At 45.2% G+C, this 26,858-nt stretch overlaps 1 protein-coding gene across 4 annotated transcripts in view; it reads left to right on the top strand.

Annotated features, from left to right (window-relative positions):
• Positions 1–26,858, top strand: part of CCDC88C (coiled-coil domain containing 88C) — a 170,387-nt gene that overhangs the window by 27,048 nt on the left and 116,481 nt on the right. For all 4 annotated transcript variants that reach the window (XM_068254580.1, XM_068254581.1, XM_068254583.1 and 1 more), the window contains one exon: positions 2,951–3,059. In XM_068254580.1, coding sequence (XP_068110681.1) covers positions 2,951–3,059 — 109 coding nt within the window. The remainder of the gene's footprint in view (positions 1–2,950; positions 3,060–26,858) is intronic.

Raw genomic sequence — 26,858 nt, 5'->3', positions numbered from 1 at the left:
TTGCACAGGACAGAGGGAAATCAGAGAGAAATGCACCCTGTATGTATTTAGAGAGTTTAGCCTGTCTAATTTCCCCTCATGTGTAACTAGTCACCACTGTAATTTTATCTTCAGTTGTGTCAGCTGGCTGCCATGGCAGAGCAGCTAATTTGTAAAGGCAGGATGGTTAACCCTATTTCTGCTTCCATGAAAGCAGGAAGTAGACACACTGCATATTTATTGCAGGATTTGTATCAGCTGTAACAAAAATGTTTTTTCTTTAAAGGTTATTATGCTGTTGCTTATCGTTTAGTGCAAAGAGGAAGTTCTGAGTTCAGGTCTTAAAGGGAAGGTTCAAGCAAAATAAAAAAATGAGTTCCACTTACCTGGGGCTTCTACCAGCCCCATGCAGCCATCCTGTGCCCTCGTAGTCACTCACTGCTGCTCCAGTCCCCCGCTGGCAGCTTGCCGACCTCGGAGGTCGGCGGGCCGCATTGCGTACGTTTTTACGCATTCCCGCTAGTGCAGGAACATTAACACATACATTTTTACGCATTACTGGTTCAATGCGTACATTTTTATGCATTGAACTAGTAATGCGTAAAAATGTACGTGTTAATGTTCCTGCACTAGTGGGAATGCGTAAAAATGTACGCAATGCGTCCTGCCGACCTCTCAGGTCGGCAAGTTGCCAGCGGGGGACTGGAGCAGCAGTGGGTGACTACGAGGGCACAGGATGGCTGCATGGGGCTGGTAGAAGGTAAGTGAAACTCATTTTTTTTTTTTTATTTTGCTTGGACCTTCCCTTTAAACGCCTGTACATTGGTTTATTCCAGGGCAATCCTGCCATCTTTGTAAAACAAATTTTAAGGCCAAATGACATAGGATATTTTTATTCTCTAATGCCTCATTCACACCTAATGAAGTTTTTGCGTTTTTGTGCACTTTTCTTTTTCCCCCTCCTGGCGTTCCACTGCGCGCTGTTTCTGGTAAAAGCGATTTTCTAAGAGCTTTTCCACAGCGGTTTTGTAATTCACTCCCCGATGCAAGTCAGGAAGTGAACTCTTTGACCCGGAAAATAATAAATACAATGTATTTATTCTTAAACGCTCACGCAATCGCTGCGCTAAGCGATTTTGTGAGCGTTTTGCGTTTTTCATATACCTTCCATTATAGGAAAAACTCCCCCAAAATGATACAGGCAGCGGTTTGCCGGGTGCAACGCGCTGATATGAACCTTCTCATAGAGATTCATTGCACAAGCGTTATTATTGGCGATTTTGAAAATCGCCTACACTTGAAAAAAGGGCAAAAATACCCTTAAAGTGAACCTGAACGCTTTTACTCAATACAAATATCTACTTTTTGCTTTCTTCTTTAAAGTATGATTAGCTACTTACTAACTCCGTCTCTGTAAAGTCCTGTTTCTCAGATATTAAACTTCTGACCTTGCTAATTTGCTGCAATGAATGACTGTGGATTGGGCAACCCTCTGAGCCGTCCCCTTCTCTCTTGTGGGGGGAGGGATTAATATGGATTGCTGTAGCCTCCTGACCAATCCTGGAGCAAGGCACAGGCATTTATTCAGTCTTTATAAACTCCCATGTCAGTTGCCAGTTTTAACTTTTGAAGAGCCCTGACTGACTGTCTGCCGGGATTCTTCCACTCCCGCCCTGATATAAACAGTGTTAGCGGCTCATTCAGGCACTCAGTATTTGTTGGCTGGAAAAATTGTCGGTGATGTTTCTGGGGGACGTCAGTAATTCTCTCCACAGAGCAGCCGGTTCTGTTCTCTGTGAGAGGTTGGGGGAAGGAGTGGGAGGGGCTAAATGATTAGTGGTTGTTAGTAGCAATGGCCAGTCAGAGGCCTATAGTAGGAGTTTGCATGCAAATTGTACGTGGCATGGAACTGGGCCAAACAAAATACATACACGCACACCCCAATATTATAAGGTGGCTTCTGTGTCCCCCAGCTATAACCTATAAGAGTAGCGTTGCATGGATATATGCTGTTCGGAGCTGCACTGAAGGGAGGGTGAGAACCTGTCATGCTACACCTTGGACTGCAAACCCAGCCAGCCCGGCAATATAAAATAAATCATGCAACAACCTTTGAAGACCTTGTGCCTTTCAAATCCTGATGTATTCCACAAAATAAGAATATAAAAATGTATACAAACCTGAACTTGTGGTTTAAAGAGGCCCTGTCGTGACATATAGCAGCATGTAGTAAATTACTCAGGATATCCACTTTTATGGTATTTTTCCTGCTTTCACTATCAGAAACACTTCCTTTAACTATATATTGCTGTAGATTGGTATGTACCCCCTCCCTCCCAGTGATACTTATGCCTAGTACACACTAGCAATTTTGATGGATCAATCATTGGTCAATTTTACCACCTCCATGTAGTATGAGGGCCAAACAGATTTTCAATTCTATGCAGATTATATAGGTAAATGGTCATACTACATGGAGGTGGTAAAATTGACCAATGATTGATCCATCAAAATTGCTAGTGTGTACTAGGCATTAGCCTAGGCTGTTTAGCTATGCGGAATTCTCCTTACAGAGCTTTCTGGAAGACCAGGTATATTTTTTACTGGCTTTGGAATTCTCAGTAAATGAACAATCCGCAGAGTTGCACCTGACAGGACTAGAAATGTCGCCACCTGTAATACATTTCAGAATTTAAATCATGGAGAGGAAAGATTTTACAATGGGCAACCACTGCTAAGGATATAAATATTGTTAAAAAATATAAGCAATTTTATTCATTACATTATTTTCACTACAGGTCCTCTTTAAGTTCCTCTGCATTGTTACAATGAAGCCAGGAGTTCATTCCATAGGTTTTCCTGTGATTTCCGTTCTCTGACCTCCCCCTGGCTATAGCAGTGGGCTATGTGCTTAGCAATGATATTTGTATTCTGTGTAACTCGTATTGTTTCTTGTCTTGTCCCCCCGCAGAGACCCCCGGCCGTCCAATCAGCGGATCAACAAACACGTGAATAACGACATGAACCTCCGTATTCAGAATCTCACCATACTGGTGCGACACATTAAGAACTACTACCAGGTATGACGCTTGTTTCCTGGCGCGCACAGGAAATCCTCCTCATTAACCCCCTCTGTGCTGGGGGCTGATATCACCCGCTGTGATCTCTGGCCGCTGCTGAGTCATGGCTTTCTGTGTATATAGACTTTATCTCCCCGTTCTCTCTATCTTTATTACAGATTTCCTCACTTCTCTGAAGTTCGTTTTCAGTTACTGTGCCAGACGCAAACTGTCGGTTACTATGAGGTTACTATGTTTATTCTTTGCCATGCCCGGCGTCCCTTGTGCCGATGTGGTGAAATATTTAGCAACTTGCCGCACGGCACGTGCGCGCTGTAAGAACTGTACGTAGCTGTGCATGCGCGGCTTCTTTCGGTAATCCCGGCTGTAATTATTTACAACCGCTGGTACCGAACTGAACATTTTTCGTGTTTTTGTTTTTAGTTTTCTTGCTGGGTTTGCAGCTGGAGCGGTTATGGTTACTTAGGGTTAGGCATCGGCCGGGGGGAGGGGATAGTTAGGGTTAGGCATTGGGAGGGGGTTAGGGTTAAGCAATGGCAGGGCAGGGTTCTGCGTGTGAATAGGGATAGGTTGGGTTGCATTTTCTGTTCCGAATAGCTTTAAAGGACACCCAATTGTATCTACGTTCTCCTAAAAATGACTTTTTAAGATCTTCCACAGTTTTATTTTATGTTTAAATCTACTTTTTAGCTTTAGCTGTTTTGCTTTTGCTCAATGACACATTCATTGAAGTATGCCAGAGCTAAACTCTATGCTCCTTTTTACCTCTTTCCTGCTCTCTGAAGCCATTTTCTGCTAGGAAAGTGTTTTATAGTTGGACTTTCTTATCAGTGAGGGTCACAATTTAGTCACTTCCTGTCTGAGTCAGGACTGAGTCAGCCACTTACATACCTGATGTTTAACTATTTCAGGCAGAGAAAGGGAAAAAAAAAAAAAGGAACACAGCCTAGTTATTTGTATGCTAGACACTGTACATACACATGTCTATCTCATCATGCCACTCCGGGTATCCTTTAAGTCAATGGTTAGGTTGCACTTTCTGATAGCAATAGCTATAAATTATTGCAACTAGTTGCTAAATCTCACAAGTTGTAAAATCTTTCACCATGCCACCTCGGGGTGTTTCTGTGCAATAATTGGCTTTCTCTTCTAATGTGGAACGTGGCTTTCATTTTATTCATTGAAGTCCTGAAATATGAATCCTCGCCCCAATCCTTTCCCATCTGGACTATTGTCGTTCTTTAGTAACAGGTTTACGGCTCACCATGTTGGCACCACCTCAGTCACTCGCTAATTCACCTGGCACTTCTCTTCTGTAGGAAATGCTTTAGTAACACCTCAGCTCTAAAAATTACTGCACTCGCTTCTGATCACTTTTAAGGTGGCCACACACCATACAATTTTTTAAATAGCTGTTCAATTTAAGAATTGCAATCAATTTTTCTGACTAACATTTCAAAAATATGACCAATGTACCATACACCTGTGTTCAATTTTTTCCTCAATTGTGATAAAAATGATTGGAAACTCAGAGGAAATTGCTAGGGTGTGTATATTCATAAATTAACAATCCAACACACACCATACAATCTTTGGTAGAAATTGAAGAGAAATATCTGTCATTCCGGATCGATTTAAATCGAAAAAAACGGGAAATCCGATCTGATTTTTCAGTCGAATAAAAAAAAAAAAAAAAAAAAAAAGCTTTAGGTTTTTTTTTTTTTTTTTTTTTTTTTTTTGAGATACGACCGTTTTTATCGAATTACTGTAAAATTGGATCATTTTATTGTATCGTGTGTGGCCACCTTTAGATGTATGTTGTTTACCGTCTGAGTGTTTCAAGAGGAACTCCAGTGAAAATAACATAATGAAAAAAAAAGTGCTTAAAGAGAACCAGAGATGAAGCAACCTCATGTATTTTACCTTATAAATCAGTGGGAACATGACAGTAAACACCTAATCTGCTCTTTGTTACATTGTTCTCTGTTTAATTTGCCTGTTATCACCTCTAAGATAAGAATCCCGACTAAGCAGTCGGTCTGGCTTTGCTACAGAATAATTATAGCTGAGACTGTGTTCTTTGCTGTCTTCAAGTCCAAGCCTGCCCCCTGCTGGCTTTGCTCAGGAATCATTATAGCTGAGTCATTATAGCAAAGCCAGAATCAATGCTCAGTCGGGGATTCTTATCTCAGCTAGATAACAGACACTTTTAGCAGTGAGGATGGAACAGAGAGCATGGTAAATGTTTTCTCTAATGTTCCCACTGATTTCTATGGTAAAATACACAAGGGTGCTTCGTCTCTGGTTCACTTTAACCCTCCTGGCGGTCTATTAAAAACCGCCAGGGGGCAGCGCAGCGTTTTTTTTTTTTTATTTTTTTTGTTTTTTTTTTTTCTTTAAACATGTAGCGAGCCTAGGGCTTGCTACATGATAGCCGCTGTGCAGCGGCATCCCCCTAGCCTCTTCGATCGCCTCCGGCGATGTGCGATCAGGAAATCCCATTCAGGGCTCGTTTCCACTGTAGCGGTGCGGAATCGCCTGGATTCCACCGCAGAAGAAATCGCATGCAGGTGCGTTTTTTTACGCGTTATTTTACGCGATTACGCATGCGATTTCGCATAGGTTAGGCTATGTGCGTTTTTAACCATGTCACTGCCTGTGTTAATTTACATTGGTTCCTATGCGGAATCGCATGCGTAATCGCGTAAAATAACGCGTAAAAAAACGCATGCGATTTCCCTATTAAATACATTAGCGGCGATTCGCATGCATTCCACTAGCAGGCGAATTCGTTGGCTCTTTTGTGCGTTTTTTCACCGCTCATAAAAAACGCACCACGCAAACGCTACAGTGGAAACAGGTCCATTCACTTGCATTACATGTGCGAATCTGCATGCATTGGACGCATGCAGATTCGCGATAGTGGAAACGAGCCCTCAAAGAACGGGATTTCCTGAAGGGCTTCCCCGGTCGCCATGGCGACGGGGCGGGATGACGTCACCGACGTCATCATCGGGAGTCCCGGTCCACCCCTTAGCGCTGCCTGGAGCTGATATGCCAGGCTGCGCAAGGGGTCTAGGGGGGGGGGGGGGGGCAGCGTGGGTAGCGGCGAATCGGCGCGGCAATCGGTGTGCTCACTCAGCAGCAAAAAAAAAATTGTACAAATCGGCCCAGCAGGGCCTGAGAACCTCCCGCTTGGCTTACCCCGAACTACGGAGGAGTACTGTTGGGGGGAAAAAAGAGTTGAACTTACCTGGGGCTTCTAATGGTCCCCCGCAGATGTCCTGTGCCCGTGCAGCCACTCACCAATGCTCCGGCCCCGCCTCCGGTTCACTTATGGAATTTCCGACTTGGAAAACCAATGTGCCTGCGCGGCCGCTTCCACGCTCCTGCTGACGTCACCAGGAGTGTATTGCGCAGGCCCAATACAGTCTGCTGTATTCCATAAGTGAACTGGAGGCGGGACAGGAGCAATGGCAAGTGGCTGCGCGGGCACAGGATGTCTATGGGGGACCATTAGAAGCCCCGGGTAAGTTCAACTCTTTTCCCCCCTACCTTCCTACAGTATTTTTAATTTTTACAACATTTATAAATAAATTGATTTAGTCAGTGTTTTCCCATTGCAAAATCTTTCCTCTCCCTGATACATTCTAACATCTATCACATAGCAACATTTTTACTGCTGGCAGTTGATGTCTGTGGAAAGAGTTGATGCAGTTTTGGCAGTTGGAAACAGCTGTTATTTCCCACAATGCAGCAAGGCTCACAGACAGGAAACTGTCAGGACCATGGCCCTGACTTCACACTGTGGGAGGGGTTACACCACAATATCAGCAATACAGAGCCCCCTGATGATCTATTCAAGGAAAAGATTACTCATGTGAAAGAGGTTACCTGCTACTGACTGGGATGCAGTTCAGTCCTTGTTCACGGTTACTCTTTAAGGCTACACTCATTATATTGCTGCCAGACAAACCAAACTGGTATTTGTGATCATTTGAGCCGTCAGTTTATCTGTAGTTAGTGCTAGGCCTACACCGTCCCTAGCTGATCAGCCATAGGCCTGGGGATCACTGGGGATCGCTCCTGTGCTTGTAATCACGCAAGCGCTAAGTGCATCTCCAGCACGATTTTTATTGCAAACGGAGGCGCTGTACAATTTACTGCCTGCGGTTGTGAAGCGCTTCCAAGTTGCATTTTCAGTTTTGCATTACTTTTTTCGAAGATTTTCAGCGATGCTTTTGGCAATTTTCATTCTAGTAAATGAGAATTTCAATACAATCGCCGGAAAATGCTGAATGTGGCGAGTTTGCGATTTAACGCAATCGCTGCAGTGAGAGTAATATCATAGAATTACTTGTGCAGCAGCGCTTTACTAATCAGCAAAGTGCGATCGCGGAAGAAAAGCACCTGAGTGTGAATCGGCCCTTAGGGTATGTTCCCACTAGAAGCATGGGAGTCGAAATGCAATTTTTTTGGATCTGAAATTCATGTGACGTCGCATACGCATTTAATAATAATTAAAATTTGCATACTTTAAAAAAAAAAAAAAATTCTATATTTCTACAAGATAAAGTCCCATCAAAATTGATTGCGAAAACATGCACATAATGTGAAAACTGCATGCGGCGTCCGAAAAATAGTAACACTGCTGTTGTTTTTTTTTGGTTTTTTTGCATCTAATGAAAACAGGCCCATAGGAAATCATTGTTGTGCGAATTTGTGTGCCATTAAAACTCACAAATTCGCACCTAGTGCAGTGTTCTCCCCAGAATATTTTTTCCAGCCGGGTGGCATGAAAAAGTAGCTGGGTGGGACGAGATGAGAGAATGCTTCTTTGCACAACTCTGCTTACAGCAGAGGAGGAGGTGAGCTGATGACAGCCGGGTGCTAACCAAAACTAGCCGGATGGAGAACCCAGCTAAAAGTGCCTGGGGAGAACACTATAGTGGTCTTAAAGCTAACCTAAACTCGGAACTTCCTCTGCCCTAGAGGAAGCTCTGGGGATAATGTATTAAATATGGCAGCCTCCATATTCCTCTCGCTTCAGTTGTCCTATAAAGCAGAACGGAACTCGAACTTTCCTCTCCACTCTAAAAAGATAAGCAACAGCATAATAGCCTTTGAAGAGAAATATTTATTTTACGGCTGATAAAAAACCTGCACTAAATGTAGTCTACTTCCTGCTTTCATGAAAGCAGACATAGGGTTAACGTTCTGTGCTTACAAATTAGCATCTCTGCTGAGGCTGCTGCGATTCCTGAGCTGACCCAAGTGAGAGAGCAAATTACAATGGTGCATAGTCACAGATAAGGCAGAATTAGACAGGCTAAACTCTCTAAATACATACAGGGGGGATTTCTATATGTTTTCCTTTTACCTGTGCATTTTAAAGGATTGCATAGAAAAGGGCCCACCCCAGACATTGGCTAAGTCACTATCTCGTTTCCAGGAAGTGGAGGCTGATCTCATGTGTTTGTGTTTACAGGTCCTCTCCATTCAATAAGGGACTGTAAACATTCGCGCGCAGTTTGGCCGGCGGCGGCTGTTTTCTGGGTCCCCTCACGCCTCTGTTTTTCTTACAATACTGAATATTTCCTCGTGACAACAAGTGGTTTATTTTGTCAGAAAGCAATAACAGGAACATTTGCCGTTAGCGTTTCCTGCGCTGTGCTTTCCTCTGCGGCACGGCGGCCGCGGATCGGCTCATTGTGCGGCCGAGATCACCTCCTGTGACACATTGTATAAAGGCCTCATTGTCACCTCTGTTTATTTGCCTTTCGGAATGGCTCTCACAATGCTCGGCAGTCACAAACAAACGCTAACACTTCACGAGTATTGTTCACCTGGGCCTCTCGCGGCCGGAGGTACTCGCCTTGTGCAAACACGCGTCCGTGCCAACTACTGCCACTGTTACTGCCACACGCAGATGGCTCTGTCACTCCCGTACATTCAAAATGTGAACCTTTCTCAGCAGCTTGTGGGTGGAAAATCGCCGTGTCCAGTACATGTTTATAACCATTTGCTACCTCTGTCTGTCACCCCTTGCTACAATGTATGTATCCCCGTTTATTGTCCAACGCTGTGTAATATGTTGGTGCTTTATAAATACAATTAATAATAATTCAGGCTTTGTTCACATCTAAAATCGACACCGCGGACGCCAGCGATTTTCGATTCTGAGTGATTTCCCCCCCCCCCCCCCCCCTCCCAGTGCTTACCTGTGCGCTTTGTTTTTTTGTAAAGTGCTTTTCTAAGCGCTTTTGCAGAGCGATATGTTTTTTCACTTCTTGACACAAGTCAGGAAGAGAGCACTTTGACCCGGAAAATAATAAATACAATGGCCTCAATTCACTAAGCTTATCTCCTGTCTTTAATAACGTTTCTAGAGTTATCACCATGGTGATGAGGCATGTAATATTCAGGAAACATTTTACCTCAGGCAAGCCTAAAGTTACCTCTTCTGTCTTTAAGTTAACTCTTCAATACTTAAAATAACTCCATAATTCTAAAGTTAAAGACAGGCTGTTATTACCTGCATTTGAAAATGACTACAGAGGAGGTAACTTAAGGAATGAAGAGATAAGATAACTCTCTCACTGTGTGGAGGTAAGTTTTCTCTTGCCTTATTATCTCCAGCATGATCTTAGTGAATTGAGGCCATTGTATTCTTAAAAGCGCTGGGGAAATTGCTATACCAAGTGCTTTTTCAAGCATTTTGCGATTTCCCTATCCTTGGCATTATAGGGAAATCTCCCCAAAAATGTTACAGGCAGCGCTTTGGTGAGCGGATCGGAATTTATCCGCTTAGATGTGAACACTCTCATAGGGAATCATTGCACAAGCGCATTTAGGGTGATTTTAAAATCGCCAACGCTTAAAACCAAAGCGCCCTTAGTGTGAAGAAGCCCTTACTGCTTTATATCTTCCAGTAATCTCGCTTGGTTTGGAGTAGAGCTGGTTCGATGGGATGTGGAGATGAGCACACAGGTTTCGGCTTTCACATTGGAACTTTGCAACTTCGAGTTGAAAGTCGGAATTCCGACATGTGAATTTGGAACATTGCCTTAACGAATGTATTGACTTATTTTTTGCATAATTAGACAACTGAGCACGCTCAAGGAAACATGATTCAGGAGATCCTATGCGGAAATTCTTAAAAAAAAAAAAAAAAAACATTCCAAGCAAAAATGTAACCTATTGTAAATGTTTGTGCAAACCCGTACTAACCATATGTAATGTTATGGTTTGTGCAAAATGTATTCACAGTAATTTGCAATTTGCAACTCTGCAATGCAAACACAGAATCTGTGAAATTTGGGATTGTTTTGGAGTTCAGAATTTAGCAATTCTGACCATTCCATGAAAGCAGGAAGTAGACACACTGCAGATTTATTGAAGGATTTGCATCAGCTGTAAGGAAATGGTTTTTCTTTAAATCTTATGCTGTTGCGTATCTTTTAGAGCAGAGAGGAAGTTCTGAGTTCAGGTCCGCTTTAATGTCCAATTAGTCCAGATTGGCTTTGCTGTACAGATGATTGGTTGATGATGATGGTAATTGCTGGTTTTGCCGTTTGTTGCTAGAAGCTTCTGTTTGTGAATCAGCTGATACAGACCTCCCTCTGGAGATGCCTCCGTTGGGGGTTTCCGTGTAGTCTGGTAGTAAAACGTAACCCTTTAGTGACTGTACAGCGTGAACGGGAGGGTGTGGCCGGATTGTCGCTTGTCTGATCAGAGGCTGGTGATGGGAGGTGATATAACCATGGCAGAGTATTGCGTTGTACAAGACAACATCCCCATGGAATATCCGCTACTTTTGTCTGAAATGTTATTAATACCTTTTTGTTAAAGAACCACTCTGGGTAACAAATCAAATCAAAGCATTCGTTGTTGGTGGCCTTAGAAAAGCATTAGCATCTTGGATTATTTTATTATTGAATTTATGTAGCGGCAACATATTCCATGGCGCTGCACAGAGTAGGAAACCAAACAAAGGGTACCTAATAATACAAATATACAAAATACAGAAATGGTAAAAAATACAGAATTGGTAATTACAGTGACAAATGTAGCTTGACCCAAGTTCCAAGACACAAAAGGGTGAGAGAGTCATGCCCTTGTGAGCATTCAATCTAAGGGAATAGGAACAAGAGGTGGGTTAGTATACAATATTCATACCAGGGCTGTGGAGTCTGAGTTGGAGTCGAGGGGTTTGAGTCGGGGCAATTCTGGGCTGCCGGAGTTGGAGTCGGAGTCATGGTTTCATAAACTGAGGAGTCGGAAGATTTTTGTACCGACTCCACAGCCCTGATTCATACCTAGAGGCAGTGTGTTGTTTTTTTCCGGCTATCTGGTAGGAGTACAACTTGGTATTAGGTCGAAGCGGGAGTGGCCTAAGTGGAGCAAATGTTTGTTCGAAAAAGTGAGTTTTGAGGGAGTGTTTAAAGATTTCAAAGGTTGGAGAGTGACTGATGTGTTGCGGGAAGGCATTCCAGAGGGGGGTGAAGCACCTGAGAAATCTTGTATATGTGAATGCATGGAGGTGTTCTAGTGGAGGACAAAAGAAGCTCTTGTGCAGATCTGAGGTTGTGATTGGGTTAGTATCTTAAGAGGCCCATACACTTAATGATTTTCCTGCCGATATACAGCAGATTCGATCACTGTAATCGAATCTGCTGTGAAATCGTGCAAACGCTGACCGAGCTATCGATTTCCGGCCGAAATCTATAGTTCCTGTCGATCCGTCTGTGCGGAAGATTTCGCTCGATCGCCGGCGGGTTGGGAGTGCGTTGATAGCGATGTTCGAATGTCCGACGACCGACGCTAGCGGCAATACATTACCTGATCCGGCCGGTGCGTGTCCCCTGGTCTCTCCGCTGTCCCTTCTCCGCACTGGGCTCCGGCTGGCTTCACTTACTTCCTGTCCCGACAGGAAGTTTAAACAGTAGAGCGCCCTCTACTGTTTAAACTCCCCCCCCCCCCCCCCCCAGCGGGAAGTAAAGTGAAGCTGGAGCCCAGAGTGGAGAAGAGACAGCGGAGACCGGGGGACTCGCGCCGGCTGGATCAAGTAATGTATGAGGGGGAGGGGGGTTTCATAGTGAAACACAATCTGTTAGCAGTAAAGGCAGCCATACGATCTCTCTCTGATCAGATTCGATAAGAGAGGGATCTATCTGTTGGTCGATCTAATGGCAAATCGACCAGTGTATGGCTACCTTTAGATGATGATAGGTATGCGTATCATAGCAGACAAATGACAGTTTGGGGCTGAGTGCTGTACAGAGTAGAGGTTAGCGACGTGTCTGTTTCTTTGGAGATTGAGGAGATAAGACGTATGGCGTATGACCGAGCGGCTTCTGGCAGGCGGGGTGACTGGTGAGAACAATGTTTGGCCTCCTCTTCTTAAAGGGCTCAGTGTTCTCCCCAGGCTCTTTTAGCCGGGTGCCCCACCCGGCTAGTTTTGGTGAGCACCCGGCTGTCATCGACTCATTTCCTCCTGTGCTGTAAGCAGAGTTGTGCAGAGAAGCACCGGGCCCTGAATTCTCTCATCTCGCCCCACCCGGCTACTTTTTCATGCCACCCGGCTGGAAATAATTTCTGGGGAGAACACTGGGGCTGTTTCACACCATGGGCGATTCTGGGGCGATTTTGCTGTGCTGGTCGATCAGTAAAGCGCTAATGCAGTGTCTTTCTTTTGTGAGCATTGTGATTTATTTGATGTGAATTGCTCAGTGTTTTATGGTGCTGCCACAACTGACAACTGAAAAAGGGCAACTGAAGTGAGCAGTATATGGAGGCTGCCATATGCATTTCCTTTTAACAACTTTGAGGACCGCAGTGTTAAACCCCCCTAAAGACCAGGCCAATTTTAACTAAATGGGCCATTGCAGCTTTAAGGCCAAGCTGCAGGGCCACACAACACAGCACACAAGTGATTTCTCTCTCCTTCTTCTTCCCCCCCCCCCCCCCCATCAGAGAGCTCTGTTGGTGGGGTCTCATGCCCCCCCCCCCCCTGTGTTTATTTTTTTTAAAATAAATATTTGTTTTTATAAAATTTACTTTTTTCTCCTTCCTGTTTCCCTTCTCCCTCCCTCCCCCCCCCCCCCCCCGCCAGCCAATCAGCGTAGTCAGCTGTCATAGGCTTCAGCTTACGACAGCCGATCACTCCCCAGTGTATGGAGGGGACAGCCGTGTCATACGGCTGTCCCCAGTACAGTGCTGCTGCTGATCGCAGCGCTGTACATGGTAATTAGATGGCGGTTTCACCGTCTAACAGTATCCCGAGCAGCGATCGCCGCTCGGAGACTGAAGGTGGGGCGAAGCTCCCTCCCCCCCCCCCCTTTCCCCCCAAGCAGGAGATGCGCGCGCAGCATTAAAATTGACTGCAGTAGCCGGCCCCAGGACCTGACGCCAATTGGCATTAGGTCCTGGGGCTGCCGCCACGTTCACGCCCATTAGCGTGACGCGGTCGTTAGGTAGTTAAGCAATACCAGTTGCCTGGCTGTCCTGCTGATCCTCTGCCTCTAATACTTTTAGCCATAGCCCCTGAACAAGCATGCAGCAGACGTTTCTGACATTGTCAGACTGACAGATTAGCTGCAAGTTTGTTTATGGTGTGATGCAGACAGTAATGCAGCAAAATAGATCAGCATAGCTGCCAGGCAACTGGTATTGTTTAACAGGAAATAAATATGGCAGCCTCCATATTCTTCTCACGTCGGTTCTCCTTTAAATACAGAGTATAGTCTATGTGCCGTATGGTTTGGAGTCGGGGCGGATCTCATCACGTGAAGCCATTCCTGGGATGAGATGTGACTGTTTACTCTTATTCCATTGTCTGCAGCCATAGCCAAGACGTAAACATCTCAGGGAAGGATGTGGTTTCAGTAAACCTGTCGCTACTTGTCTGAATCCTCCGCAGAGTAAATATAGAGGCAGCGCCTGTGTCACTGCAGAGCACTGTACTATTGTCCCCTGGCGATGACAAACGAGTATCTGTGTATCTGTCACACCGTCCCGCTGCAGCGATTGATTGACGTTGGTAACCTGTATGTTTTGCCAAGGCACTTTCTGCACAGAGTTTTGTATGTTCTCCCCGTGTCTGTGTGGGTTTCCTCTGGGCACTCTGGTTTCTTCCCACATCCAAAGAACATGCAGATAAGTTAATTGGCTTCCCCCTAAATTGGCCTTCGACTACAATACATACACAACACGATACATAGACATAGGACAATGATGGGGATTAGATTGTGAGCCCCTCTGCGGGACAGTTTAGTAACAGGACTGTGGAGTCGGTACAAAAATCTTCCGACTCCGGGTACCCAAAATGGCCCAGACTCCAACTCCTTAGTCTAATACTTAACTGGGCTTTGGATTTTGTACAAAAATCATCCGACTCCGACTGCCGACTCCGACTCCTCAGTTTATGAAATCAACGACTCCCACTCCGGGTGCCCAAAATTGCTCCAACTCCGACTCCACAGCCCTGGTTAGTAACAAGACAATACTCTGTACAGCACTGTGGAAGATGTCAGCGCTATATAAATACTAAATAGTAATACTAATGTAGGCGTTTGTGCGCAGTGCATGGAGTGTGGAGGCTGAATAACGTGGTGATGCAGCGATCCGTGACCGATCACGCCTGGTGATCCCCGTGCAATATACTAGTGAGGTCACACTCCGCTGTGTCTTCCTGTCTATTACGTGTTCCTGGGGGGGGGGGGGGGGGGGGGGGGTTGTCGCTGAAGTATTGATGCTGAGCAGGGCACTGGTCCTCTTTACAAAACATTATTTTTGGAGTAAAAAAAATCCCTTTCTTATTATGATTAAAAATATAATTTCAGAAATTCTACTTAAGGTGTCTAGGCTTAAAGAGGTTCTCTGAGGGGTGTTTGAAAATAAAGACTGACACTTGCCTGGGGCTTCTATCAGCCCCCCGTAGCTGTAATGTCCCGCACAGTCGTCCTCCGATCCGCCGTTCCCCGCCCTAGCGCTGCATGCCATCCAACTGCGGCTGCGTGCTCGCTCCCATGCGCGTCATCGTAAACTTCGTACTGCGTCTGCACAGTAAGCTTCCGATGACTCAAGCGGAGGCGCGCGTTATTTGTCTTGTTAGACGAATAATTGCCCGGTGCTGGCGGCAGGGAATGGCGGATCGGAGGAGGACGGCGCAGGACAAGACCGCTATAGGGGGCTGATAAAAGCCCCAGGTAAGTGTCTGTTATTATTTTCAATCCCTTCCCCCGGAGAACCCCTTGAAAGAGGAACTGTAGTGAAAAACTAGTCATGAATTAAATAGTACTTTAACTTTTTTTTTTTTTTTTTTAATTTACAATAGTCAATTATAAATGATGTAGTCAGTGTTTGCCCAGTTGTAAAATCCTCTCCTCACCCTGATTTATATTCTGACATTTATCACAGCTGGCAACTTTTTTAGTCCTGTCAGTTGCAGCTCTGCGGAATGTTTGTTTCTGAGAATCGCCAAAACCAGTAGAGAGAATACCTGATCTCCCAGAATGCTTAGAGACCAGGGACCAATCCGGAATTGGCTGAGCAGGCAGATAATATAGGCGTACTGGAAACAGGAGTTTCTTTTGGTAGGTCTAATGCCAAAGTGAATACAATTTGTATGAAATTTGCATGCAGTCCAGATTTATTGGCATTACATTGACCAAGATCGCTACTGATCGTTTTTGGCCGTCAAAAGCCCAGTGTCTGCAGACGTTCGCTGTACAATGCTTCCTGTTCCACTCCCAGTGTGTGAGCTGCTGCACAGGGGACACAGCCCTGATTACTGCACCTCTCTTATAGGCTGAGCAGGGCTGGAGGGCGGAGCATAACATGATGATACGTCTTTCTTCTTTTATTAATACATAGTAATACATAATCCTGGCTGTTTGTGTGGCTGGCTGGAATTCTACTGATCGGAATGGGGGGTTTAATCTTCTATTACAGTCAAAATAAATTTCCTTTTATAAACTGTTCCCAGCCATGAATGTTCCCACACCCGATTCCACCCCTGGAAATGACTTTCAAAGTTTTTATAATGACCAGAATGTTATAACTCATGATCCCTATTTATTGTCCAGCGCTGCGTAATATGTTGGCGCTTTATAAATACAATAAATAATGGAAGAACAACATTATTTACAGTATGAAAATAACTTAATGAATACTTTTTTTTTTTTTTTTTTTTTTTTTACAATATAATTGAAAAATTAGTTATTTTCCCTTTGTAAAATCCCTGATTTACATTCTGAAACTGATCACAGGTGGTGACAGCTTTACTCTCTGCAAAATGTCGGTTTACTGAGAATTCCAAAGCCAGTACGCCAATATACATAATCTCCCAGAATGCTCTGGGAAGAGAATTCCTCCTAGCTAAACAGCCTAGGCTGTGACATCACTGGAAGGGCGGAGCTACATAGCAATATACAGCAATATATAGAGAGATAGGAAGTGTTTCTGATGATGAAACTAGGATAATTAATGTAAAAGTGGGGATCCTGAATACTTTGTTGCCTGGGCACCTGGCTTCAGTGGGTCACACAAGGGGGACCCGCACTATACAGGATAGTTGTAATTGGCCGATCAGCGTAAATAACTTGTCATTCCCGCCTCATCATCACTGCAGACAGAAGGGGGTGGGTTGTCCAAACACCCTAGAGCATGAGTGTCAAACTCAAATACAAAGTGGGCCGACATGAAACACTGGGACCTAGTCATGGGCCAACTTCAATGTCTGCTGGCCACCTTATAAAGTTCCCCGGTGTAAAATTACTCCCCTCCAACTCCTATACAGTTCCCTGGTGTCTAGTGGTGGTCCTCTCTCCCCTATAACGTTCCCTGGTGTCTAATGGTCATCCTCCCTCCCCTATACAGTTATCTGGTGTCTAGTGGTCCTACCACCCCTACACAGATCTCTGGTGTCTAGTGGTCTCCCTCCCATACACAGGTCCCTGGTGTCTAGTGGCCTCCCTTAAACAGTTCCTTAAAGTGAACCTCCGGACTAAAAATCGACTCCGCAGCACTGAAAAGGCCTGGTGTTTCTTTAAGTTTCACAGCATCAGAACTTTGTTTCTCTTATCCAAGCCTCATTTTTAGCTGCACAGAAGAAAACTGCCCGGGCTTTTTTCCCCTGATGCTGTGCAAAGCATGATGGGATTTCTGATGTTGTTGCTCTCGTTCTGCTGTTTTGGTGCAATTTTTTTTTTTTTTTTTTACATTTTGAATTTGACATTTTGAAGCCTAGCGTGTGCAGCTGGGAGGGGTTATCAGGACACAGGACAGTTGGAACGGTCTCCTCCTCCTTGTCACCTCCTTTCAACCAAAAAGATGGCTGCCCCCATGTCAAAGATGGCAGCCCCCGTGAATCACAAACCTTTGCCTGTTCTTTTAAAACAGGGTGGGTAAAAAATTATATTATCTATTCTAATTAACATAACTAATGTAACTTAATGACAGTATGTTTGTTCAGGCTGAAGTTCCCCTTTAATGTTTAGTGCTTTCCCTCTACCTCCCCCATATGGCTTCCCTGGTGGTCTAGAGTGGGCCAAACATAATGCAGAGTGGGGAAACCCCTTGAGGGCCAAATTTAATGGAGTTTGACATGTATGCCCTAGAGAGAAAAATGACTGACAAGGGAGCTCAGATAGTTTAGCACGTTTGTAGCTCATATATGGTATTGAGAGTAAATAAAAACTACTCACAAAGGTAGGTTGCAATGGGGTCAACCAACCACTTGAGGCAGGTGGAGACAACAAACCCGACTCCACTCGGGGTGTCCCAGTGGGACTGGATGTAGTCACACTCAATGATCAAAAAAACAAGTGCACGAGTAATGCAATGGCGTCAACCATGTGTAATCAGAGGTAGCCCCTCCACTCTCAACTAGGGTTGGGGGGTTTCAAACACACTAGGAGTAAAGAGGCTCCCACAGATAGAATAAAATTAGGTTAAAAAAAACAAACTGTAAATGAGGTAGCTTACCTCAACGACAGCCATGTGCGACAAACAAGGTTTATTATGCACAGGCAACGCGTTTCGCAGGTGCAAGCCTGCTTCCTCAGGCCAATAAAAAGTGTCTAAGTAGTAGTAGCCGATAGGATCGAGGATTGTTTTTGACTTAATTTTATTCATTCTGGGCGCCTCTTTCCCCTGCTGTGTGGCTGCAGAAAGAAGCTGTGTTCAGAAACACGGCTGTTACTACACGTCCTCCTCCATTGTAGTAACCGGTGACTGGGTCCTTCGGGAATCGCCTCTCTGCCCCCTCCCTTGTCACCACGGGGACAGACAGCGCAGCTCAGGTGTCTCCGCCTCCTCCCTTGTCACCGCGGGGACAGACAGCGTAGCTCAGGTGTTTCATTATCCCGGTTAACCCTTACCTGCCGGGTGCATCGCTCACCTTTACCTGGCCTTTTGTCATTTCCAGCACGCTAATTACACACCAGGAACATAGATTGTCCGTGGACTCGTGTTTCCTTCTCTGCCCTGCCAGTTTCGCTGACCTTTGTGCCGGAAACTCTGCGGAGTTTTATTGCTTTGAAGTGTTTTGTTTCCCATATAGAAAATAAATAAAAAAAGCATAGTTAGATGAAACTGCAGTGATTTTCACGTGTTGTATACCCTTTTCTTAAAATGAACAGTAATTAAGAGATCTAATGCAAACCTGTAACATAAAAAGACAGAAAAACAGTAGTAGTGGAAAACCTTATGCTGGGTACACAGGTTGCGATTTCCCGCTCGATCGGCGGGATCGATCCTGGTCGATAGATTATTTCTGACATTTTCGATCGATACAACCGTCGATTTTGCATACCTAACATGAGTAAATCGGCAGCTGTATCGATCTAGAACTGGTCAAATATGTCAAACAATCGATCGACCAGGATCGAGCTCGGGATCGAGCGGGAAATCGCAACGTGTATACCCAGCATTGAAGTGAACCTAGATCGGTAAAAAAAAATTTGACTTGGGGCTTCAACCAGCGCCACCTGTCTTGATCCCTGTCATGCGAAATGTCTAGAACATGCGTAGGAGGATTTAGCTACTAAGATTCTACTGATGCCCAGCTTTGGTTGAGACTCTTTGGAGGGTAGAGGCCTGTTATAATTTAATGTACAGTATAATATTAATCAGTGATAATAATAGAAGAGCTCGCACTGTTTAGGAGTTGAGCCCAAAGTCCCTGACTTAATTGTAAAGTCGTTTCCTGGGGTTGGTTTGAACATGCCGGTGAAAAGGGCGTTTTTGTGTTGGTTTGCTCTGATTACCTGCAGCAGATTACCCAGAGGCCTCTGGGGTCAGGGCTGCACATTAGCTGCTGTTGTCAGCTCCCACGGTGATGTCACTTTTGTTACCCTGCAGACATTAATCTCTGTTTCCTGCAGGGTGTCTCTGCACCGGGTCCTCCGCCGGACCGGGAAGAGAATTTCACAGTTTTTACAGGATCAGCAATTTTAGGTTCCAGTTATTTCCGCTTCGGATGTTATTTTGTATAGGAACAAAAAACTGAATCTGAATTTTGGAAAGGCTTTCCATGCCTGTTGCCTCAGCCTTGTCTAAGGAATTAAAAAACTGGGAAATAAGGAGGCTGCCAATGCTGGACACCTGGCTGTTATGTTTGGCCGCTGTTTAAAATGGACCTGAACTCAGAACTTTTTCTCTTCTCTAAAGGATAAGCAACAGCATAATAACCTAACTTTTTGTTTTTGTTCCAGCTGATAGAAATCCTGCAATAAATCTGCAGTCTTTCTACTTCCTTCTTTCATGGAAGCAGACATAGGGTTAACAACTTCCTGTGTTAACCAATTAGCTCTCTGTTGTAGCAGACAGCAGGCACAGCTGAGAGATCAAATTACACTTGTGATTAGACACAGAGGAGGGGGAATTAGACAGGCTAAACTCTCTAAATACATACAGGGTGCATTTCTCTGTTTTCCTTCTGTCCTGTGTAAGAGTTCAGGTCCACTTTAAGGCCTGGGACCCACTTGCGATTTCAAAATTTTGGCACTTAACAGTGGAGAGATTTCTGGAGTGATTTCAGAGAAGGCAATATCGGGTCCTGCTTTCCTTCATGAATTCTCTCTGAAAGTGCTGCCTGCAGGGCGATTGCGATTTCGGCAAATTGCTCCTGTGGGATCATGTCCCTAGGCTTTCAGTAGCGAAGCACGTTTGGAATCGTTGGAGATTCATAGAAATCCTAAATCCCTAGCGTAATTTGTGGGTGTTGTGCCATATGTATTTCCTCTTAAATAATACCAGTTGCCTGGCAGCCCTGCTGATCTATTTGGCTGCAGTAGTGTCTGAATTACACCAGAAACAAGCATGCAACTAATCTAAACTGAGAAGGCAATGGGTTTTCCTTTTAAAATACCAGTTGTCTGACTCTCCTGCTGATCCTCTGCATCTAATACTTTTAGCCATAGACCCTCAACAAGCATGCAGATCAGGTGCTCTGACTGAAGTCAGACTGGATTAGCTGCATTCTTGTTTCAGGTGTGTGATTCAGCCTCTACTGCAGCCAAAGAGATCAGCAGGACTGCCAAGTGACTGGTATTGGTTTAAAAGGAAACATCCATATCCCTCTCATATCCTATCTCAGTTAAGGTTCCCTTTACGCCATTAACGTGCTACACTACCTGGGCTCCCGTTGTCTCTGTGTAATTTTTCTCCCTAGGGTGTTCAGACACCCCACCTCCCTCTAGGAAGTGGATGTGATTGGCCCTATGGCAGTGTTCTTTCCCTTCTCCAAAATCTGTGATGCGGAGTTCCTCTCTACCAGACGTTCCCCGTATTGGGATGTCATGTCTGTGGTGGGGTTGTACAATCACGTGGGACGCCTTTCCTCTTCTGCATGGCTGCTGTATAGTGGAGGAAGTTGGGGGGTCACAGGGGTTAATTGTAGAAGGATTGGGAGCAGCTGTGTTTGCGTAGGAGGGGTCCGGGGACAGCCCCCCGGGGACACATGTATTATTAATATTGATCTACTGTCACTGATTACGTCTGAGCTGAGGCAAATAATTAGGACAGATGTGCGTCCTTCATGTTCTACAGGCGGTTAATGCCAGATCTGGTTTAATGCCAGCGCTCAGCCGGTGTCTGTGGCTATTCCTCTGCTGAGAGCTCAGTATGTCTCCGTACAACTAGGGACGTCCTGCCAGAGTCCCCAAGAGGTGACAGAAGCCATTAGGTGTTTGTTATTCTGTATTTATAATATGCTGACATCTTTTGCAGCACTTTACAGAGTACATAGTCATGTCACTGACTGTCCTCAGAGGAGCTCACAATCCAATCCTACCACAGTCATAGTCTAATGTCCTACCATATTATTATTATTATGTATTTATTTAGCACCGACATCTTCTGCAGCACTTTACAGAGTACATAGTCATGTCATTAACTGTCTCTCAGCAAAGACCAGAGCACAGTGGCGTAGTCATTAGCACGTTCACTTTGCAGCTCTGGGTCCCCGGTATGAACTCCAGCAAGGACACTATCTGCACGGGGTTTGTATGTTCTCCCGGTGTCTGTGTGGGTTTCCTCCAGGCACTCTGGTTTCCTCCCACGTCCCAAAAACCTACAAATAAGTTAATTGGCTTTCCTCTAAATTGGCCCTAGACTACGATACATACACTACACGATACATACATAGACCTAGGACTATACCATGTTTCCCCGAAAATAAGACACTGCCTTATAATAATTTCAGCCCCAAATAACGTGCTAGGTCTTATTTTCTGGGAGGGCTTACAATTTTGTTCGCTAGTGAAGCCCCTCCCTCCCTCCCTGATGTGCTGCCCTGGAGCAGGTCCCGTCGGCTACAGAACGGCAGCCCCAGCCCAGTAAAACCCTTCCTTCCTTCCCTCCCTCCCTCTGCAGAGTGGCAAGCATTACAGCAGAGGATACTTCCCGGCTTCCGACGTACCGGTAGCAGCGATAACTTCTCTCGGCTCACGTCATGTGATGCGGACGTGCGTGCGTCACATGACTAGAGCCACTGTTGTCAGAGAGAGGAAGCTGGACGCTGCTGAGGAAAGGCGTTAACGCTGGCACGTCGGAACCCGGTGAGTTTCTTCTGCTGTAACGGTAATGCTCCGCTCGCGACTCTGCAGAGGGGAGGGAGCGAAGGGGGGGGGGGGGGTTAGGGGGACACATTGCGCGGCCCAGCTAGGTCTTATATTCGGAGGTTGTCTTATATTTCAAGCATGCTTGAAATATAAGACAAGTCTTATTTTCGGGGGATGTTTTGTTTTAGGAGAAAGACGGTAGTAGGTATTAGAGTGTGAGCCCCTGTAAGTGACAAGACAATATACTCTGTACAACACTGCGGAAGAGGTCAGCGCTATATAAATACCAAATAACTATAATCCAACCATAGTCCTAGTCCAATGTCCTACATTATTAATAATAATATTAATAGTAATATTATGTATTTATATAGCAGTGACCTCTTTTGCAGCACTTTACGGAGTACATAGACATGTCACTGACTGTCCTCAGAGGGGCTGACAATCTGATCCTACCATAGTCATAGCCTAATGTCCTACCATATTATTTTTATGTATTTATATAGCACTGACATCTTCTGCAGCACATTACAGAGTACATAGACATGTCACTGACTGTCCTCAGAGGGGCTGACAATCTGATCCTACCATAGTCCTATGTCCATCATTGTCTAGGGCTACTATTAGGGAGAAGCTAATTACCATAATCTGTATGGTTTTGGGATGTGGGAGGAAACCAGAGGTATGGGGTGAACTCTGTACAGATAGCCCCCTAGCTGGCATACTAACCGGGGACGCTGCAAGGCGAGAGTGCTAACCACTATGCCGCCGTGCTGCCCAAGTGGATAAATATACATGTAGTCGGATTATATTGTATCTATTTAGACATGTCCATTATAAATGTATCCATTGATCACAATGTAATCCTGTAGTAGTGGTGGTGGTGGTTGTCTAATGTCCTACAATATTAATAAAGTTATCTTTACCGAACACTGACATTTTCTGCAGCACTTTTCAAAGTACATACTCCTGTCACTGACTGCTCAGAGGTGCTCACAGTCTAATCCCTACCATATTATTACAATTGTTTATTTATAAATCACTGACCTCTTCTGCAGCACATTACATGTCACTGACTGTCCTCAGTGGAGCTCTCAATCTAATCCTACCATAGTCCTAGTCTAATGTCCTACCATATTATGTATTTACATAGCAATGGCAGCTTCTGCAGCACTTTACAGAGTACATAGTCATGTCACTGACTGTCCTCAGAGGAGCTCACAATCTAATCCTACCATGGCATGCTGGGTCTTTAGGCAACATCGGGTGGCTGCTAACTCACTAGATGAATGCTAGATCCTAATCGGTGGCTATCAATTTTTTTACGCCCCCAGCACCTGGTCTAAATCTAGTGTGTGTACAGCGCTTTACACTTGCAAACTCCCCCCCCCCCCCTTCCCCCCCAATGAGGAGAGTTCTATTGTGACACTCGTAATCCAACACATTCCAGTGAACAGTTGTGACAGTGCACTGGCTCCTGAGGCTGGTGAGGTTGCTCGGTGCTGCACACTCCCTGGATGAGGTAATAGACCTGCAGTATAATCACTGCTCTGACCTTTTACACAATGGTCCTTCCCCATGAACTGGCTCTCGCTCTGTGAGGGAATTCTCCTGATTGGCTGGGGCAGAGCTTGGAGTTGTGGATTAGCAGCACTGCACTCAGGATTTTGCGGCCCGGTACCTATAGAAACCGCAGTGCGTTGTACACACTCCACTGTAATCATGAATTTCTGCACACCCAGGAAAATCCCTCATAGGTGTTTGTGCCATTAAGTTGTTTGCTTTAATCTGACGTGTTGTTAGCGTGTTTAAAAACCACTAAATTGCCCGTACAAAACTCTGTAGGGTTGACGTGATCTGCGGACCATTGTATCACCAGAACGTGACCTCACAGCGATGATGTCACTAATTATTATTATTTAGTACTTGTATAGCACTGACATCCTCCACAGCGCTGTACAGAATATATTGCCTTGTCACTTAACTGTCCCTCAGAGGAGCTCACAATCTAATCCCTACCATAGTCATGTCTGTATGGTAGTCTAGGGCCAATTTAGGGGGAAGCCAATTAACTTATCTGTATGTTTTTGGGATGTGGGAGGAAACCTGAGTTCCCGAAGGAAACCCACGCAGACACGGGGAAAACACACACTCTATGCAGATAGTGCCCTTGCTGGGAATCAAACTGAGGACCCAGTGCTGCAAGATGAGTGCTAACCACTACGCCACCATGCAGCCCATAATTGAACGCAAGTTATATTCGGTTGCACTAATGGACGATATTCGCTTCCAAGAGGGAGGATCATAGACTGATTTATGTACATGCATGTGTTCCCCCGAATGATAGAACCAGACAGGCCTCAGCATGAATCTTGGGTTTTTTGAGTGTGAAATGTTTGCTTGCTTTCTGACTGGTGTGGGGGTAGAGCAGGGACCCTTTTGATTTAAAGGCACCTCAGCGCTGGTGAAAGGGTTTTGTACGGAATGCTGTTGCACACAAGTTGTTTTTATCAGGGCTGTGGAGTCGGTCCAAAAATCCACTGACTAAAACTAGTCCTTGGTAAGAGTACTTGTAAAAGGTACAAACCGGAACAAAGAACATCTATCAGGCCCTAGGCAATGTAAGTGTGGGTACATGTAAGAATGATGTGCAGGTACTCTGCAGGGGAATGAGGAGATTCTTCCGCTATTACACATTCTTCATGCACAATCTGAACAAGGTTTATGGGTGACAGACAACACCTCTGTGTTCAATGTGCACAGCATTCTCAGTGGATTCCCTGCAGCTCTGTGGGGAGTGCTTATCTACAGTATAGTACTACTGTGTAACAAAGTAAACCTGAGACAGATGAAATTAAAGTTTTATACAGACCTGGGGCTTCCTCCAGCCGCCTTCAGGATAATCAGTCCCTCGTTGTCCTCCTCCACCACCTGGATCTTCTGCTATGAGTCCAGGTACTTGAGCCAGTCAGGCGTAGTGCGCATGCACACACTCCGCCGCCAGGAGCATACTACACCTGTGCAGCACTATTGCGCAGGTGCAGAATGTTCCTGGCTGTGGGAGCGGCATGCGGCCGGACAGCGCTGACTGGCTGAATTACCAGGACTCCTAGCAGAAGATCCGGGTGGTAGAGGACAGCGAGGGACTGAAGGGGGCTGGAGGAAGCCCCAGGTATGTATAAAACTTTACTTTTCATCCGTCGCAGGTACCCTTTAATTTGTAGTCACCAAACCAAATTTTAACATATCAAATTTGATTTCATCAGCAAAGGGAGTGCATACATTTGCATAAATCAGCATCAATGCAGAATTATTTCCATCTCATTGACCATCTCTATTAGTGACACAGCTACACATCAGGCTTTATTCTTACAGCATAGATGTTATTTAGTATATATAAGAGATTTCTGTGTACACATCATATATACAGTCACAATCAGATATGTATATCTGACCTTAAAAATACGGGGACTGCTTTATTGAAGCAGCACAAGTAACTAATTTTGATTGGTTTATTTCATTTTTGTGGACTAAGCACAGCTATTACTGTATATATACTGTATACATTATTTTTAATGACTATTATCTGAGAAATAGAACATTTTATCATATTTTCTATTTTAATTACAGTTACAAATTCATTAGGAGTCGGAGTCGGTGCATTTTTTCCCGACTCCGACTCCAGGCACCCAAAATTGCCCGACTCTACGACTCCGACTCCACAGCCCTGGTTTTTATCATTACTAGAGTTCTAGCTTGGTGGGAGTGTTTGATTGCAGAGGGTTAATGATTGTATGTAAATTGGCCACTCCCCTCAGCACCTCCTTTCCCCCTTACAGGCACCCTTACATCTGGCGATGATGGGCAGATTTGACGAAGAGACAAATCTCTCTTTAATCGAATCTGATTAGAGAGAGATCTTTTGGCTGCCCATATACTGCAGGCCGAAATATTCAGCGTGAAATCTCTTGGGAATCGGCTGAGTCCCCCACCTTTGCCACATGCGTTACCTCGCCACTGCCCTTTAGTGTATAAATGTGCCCCCTGTGTGTGCATTTATATATTACATGTCCTGTGCCGCTCACTGCACGGTGCCCATCCATCTTCAGAATCCCGGCTTCTCCATTAGCGACATACAAGGCACCGGCTCATAGCACATGGTGTGTGCAACGTCACTATACGCCCTATGCGCCAGCGGCATGTATACCACTAATGGAAGAGCGGGGGATTTATACACTAGAGCAGGGGTAGGGAACCTATGGCTCGGGAGCCAGATGTGGCTCTTGTGATGGCTACATCTGGCTCACAGACTAATCGGTAGGGGCCCGTTCACATTTAGAACCGCAGAACGCCGGCGATTACCGGCGGCGTTTTGCGGGAGTGATTTTCCCGCGATTAGCGCGGAAAAACCACTGGACACTGCGGCGGTTTTGGAGCGATCGCGATTAGCGTGCTGTGCACGCTAATCACGATCGCTAATCGCGGATTGCTCGTCGCCGGCAAACCGCTGCATGCAGCGCGGTTGCAGTTATCGCTAACCGCAACCGTGGCAGTGAGAACACTGCCACTCGCTACATTGTGTAGCGGTTCTTGCAAAACCGCTAGCGGCTAGCAGGTGAGAACGGGCCCTAGGGGTTGATTCACTAAGCTACACTGATCAAGCAGTGCAGCTTAGTGTGGCAGCGCAAATACAATTTTCAAAGTGGGCTCGCTACTGCTGTAGCATGCAGTA

This window comes from Hyperolius riggenbachi, chromosome 9 (genome assembly GCF_040937935.1).
Source record: "Hyperolius riggenbachi isolate aHypRig1 chromosome 9, aHypRig1.pri, whole genome shotgun sequence".
In the NCBI taxonomy this organism is placed as follows: Eukaryota; Metazoa; Chordata; class Amphibia; order Anura; family Hyperoliidae; genus Hyperolius; species Hyperolius riggenbachi.
Note: the sequence above shows the minus strand (reverse complement) of the source record. Positions and strands in the feature narration are given on the sequence as shown.